At 37.2% G+C, this 3045-nt stretch overlaps 1 protein-coding gene across 1 annotated transcript in view; it reads right to left on the bottom strand.

Moving 5' to 3' along the window:
• Nucleotides 1–557: 557 nt before the first annotated feature.
• LRRC28 (leucine rich repeat containing 28) overlaps nt 558–3045 on the bottom strand; it is a 93556-nt gene continuing 91068 nt past the window's right edge. Inside the window, exon 10 of the mRNA XM_019637848.1 lies at nt 558–870. Coding sequence (XP_019493393.1) covers nt 798–870 — 73 coding nt within the window. The 3' untranslated portion in view covers nt 558–797. The remainder of the gene's footprint in view (nt 871–3045) is intronic.

Here is a 3045-nt window from a genome sequence, read left to right as displayed (position 1 = left end):
CCTCAAAGTCTTCATATATATATATATATATATATATGAAAGTCTTACTGGGAAATCAAAAATTCCAAAAATTAGTTTTCTGTAAATGGCCTTTCAAAATAAGAGTGTATTTCATTTATAGCCTACATTTATTATTTTTAAAGCCACTCACAAAAGTCTCTTGATACACTGCAGAACTTATAAACAAGGCTGTAACTTTTCAGAGGGTGTATGCTAGGATATTTGCAGAACCTGTACTAGAGTCTTAACTTCACTGCAAACTCAGGAACACCCCCTCCCCCACTACTAGTCAGTACTATTGAGGCCATGATTGCTGAATTTTTTTTAAAACATGGAGAATAAACCTCTGGGGTAAAGAATTCTCTGGAGAAAGAAAGAGAGAGGAGAAGGTTAGAAGTATCATGGAAGGCATGTGTGTGCAAAAGTTAATTTGGTTATATACAGTTCTTGAGGGAGCTGAAACTTGCTTTGTTTTAGAGTTGGGGAGGCACATCAAACTAAATAGTTTGCCTATGAGACACAGGGATAAGAAGAAAAACACAGAAGACAAAGGGTCCTTAATTTTGGGGGAGGATATATTCCAACTTGGGGGCAGGGTGAAGGCATTTTAGCTCTGAAGCTCAGTCATGACACTTCCAGAGAGTTCTGCAGTCCCCCGCATTCGACAGGACAGGATGGAAAGGCCTGTGTGTCCTGGCTGGTTGGACTCTCCTGTCCCTCGGCCGCACAAACAGTGTGTGACATGCAGGCAAGTGCCGTGTCAGGCTGGCAGCGCCCCTGAGGCTCTTGAGTGTTTATCAGCTCAGTAGGTCGAAAGTCTGCAGACACTGAGTGGAGCAGCAGTAAGCCACAAAACTGACAGTTGTCCTCCTGGAAGAGGAGAAAAGGTAGAGAAGGACACCATGAATTCAAGGTCAAAGTCTCAGGATTCTTTCCATCAGAGACAGTCCATTTCTTTGTTAAAATAAAACAATGGGCATGGTTCACAAAGTACACAGCAGAAACGTAAATTTCCTTTTCAAATTGAGCCCTGGCATCAGGTGAGGTATGGCTGTGCTCATTTTATTAGCAGTTTTCAGATGACGTAATATCCCTCAGTAAGCAGCTAAGGAAAAACAAGACTTTTCTATGTTACGCTCTGAATTCTGCTTACTAGAACCAACAGTGCAATGATAGAATTTGAAATCCATGAGAAAAATCATGTAACAAAACGTCACCAATTTAGCTAGAATACATACACATCAGAGAGCTTAGAAACATAATTTTTAGGAATTTATCCTATAAATGTATTCACAGGGATTGCTTGTAGAGGTAATTTTAGATTCTGAATAATGGGAGTTTGGAGGTCTCCTTCCCAGCAAAAGCAGCACTCAAGGGAAATTTATAGCACTAAACACATGCATTACGAAAGAAGAATGCTCTAAAGTTAATAAGCTAAGTTTCCACCAGGAAGCTGGGGAATGAAGAGCACCTTAAGTCTAGAACAAGCAGAAACCATAGCGCATGTTCTCTGTCCAATATGGAATCAANACACTTAGGTACCTTTTCTAACCTTTGACTTCCAACCTATTTGTGTCATTGGCTAATGTGTGTCTTTTGTAGGCAGCATATAGTTGAATCATAATTTTTACCCATTCTTCCATCTCTGCTTTTTAATTGGAGTATTTAATCCATTTACACTTAATGTCATTACTTATATGGTAGGATTTGGTCTGCCACTTTGTTATTTGTTTTCTATGTCTTATGTATTTTTTGTTCCTCTGTTCCTCCATTACTTCCATACCTTCTGTTGTGTTAGTAGATATTTTCTAGTGAACCATTTTAATTTTCTTGTTGTATTTTTTAGTATATATCATTTAGTTATTTTCTTAATGGTTTCCCTGAGGATTATAACTCACATCTTAATGTATAACAATCTAGTTTGGATTAATATCAACATAATTTCAGTAGTATACGAAAATTTTGTTCCCATAGAAGTGTGTTTCTTCCTTTGTACAATTATTGTCATACAATTTTTTTTCGTTTTGTGCCCATCAACAAACATAGATTTATAATTATTTTATGCAGTTGCCTCTTAAATCAGATAGGAGGAAAAAAGAGTTACAAAAATGCATTTATGCTGTCTTTTATATTTACTTATGTGGTTACCTTTATCAGTGCTCTTTATTTCTTTGTGTAGCTTTGAGTTACTGTCTATTGTCCTTTCATTTAGCCTGAAGGACTCTGTTTATTATTTCTTATAGCACAGGCTTGCCAATGATGAATTCAGTTTCTGTTTATCTGTGAATGTCATAATTTCTCCTTCATTTTTTATTTTTATTATTATTATTTTTTAGCTGAGCCATCCTGTCACCTGTTGGCAGCTCAGCGGCAGCTCAGCTCGGACCGGGAATCAAACCACTAGTTGCTCAGAGTTCGCACTCTTGAGTGAGCTCTTAACCTACTGAACCACTCGGCCGGCCCTCTCCTTCATTTTTGAAGAACAGTTTTGCTGAATATAGAATTCTTCTTTGATAGTCACTGACTTTAGCACTTTAAATGTCATCCCACTGCCTTCTGGCCTCCGTGGTTTCCAATGAGAATCCCTTGTACATGAGTCATTTCTCTCTTGCTGCATTAAAGATTCTCCCCTTGTCTTTAGTGTTTGACAGTGTAATTATGTGTCTAGGTATGAACCTCTTTTGAGTTTACCTGACTTGGGGTTCACTGAGCTTCTTGGGTATGTAAATTTGTGTTTCATCAAATTTTAAAGTCTTTGGTCATTATTTTTTTTCAAATAAACTTTTTGCCTTTTTCTCTTCTCTTATGGGGCTCCCATTATGCATGTTGGTACATTTGATGGTGTCCCATGGGTCTGAGGCACTATTCATTTTTCTTCATTCTTTTTTTTGTTCCTCAGGCTGAATAATATCAATTGACTAACATTCAAGTTTGTTGATTCTTTCTTCTGCCTGCTCAAATCTGATGGTGAGCACCTCTCAGGAATTATTTCAGTTTTTGTATTTCATCTCCAGATTTATATATTTTAAATAATGTCTTTTTTTT

Source organism: Hipposideros armiger, unplaced genomic scaffold (genome assembly GCF_001890085.2).
Source record: "Hipposideros armiger isolate ML-2016 unplaced genomic scaffold, ASM189008v1 scaffold_35, whole genome shotgun sequence".
In the NCBI taxonomy this organism is placed as follows: Eukaryota; Metazoa; Chordata; class Mammalia; order Chiroptera; family Hipposideridae; genus Hipposideros; species Hipposideros armiger.
This window is presented reverse-complemented; position numbering and strand designations above follow the sequence as displayed.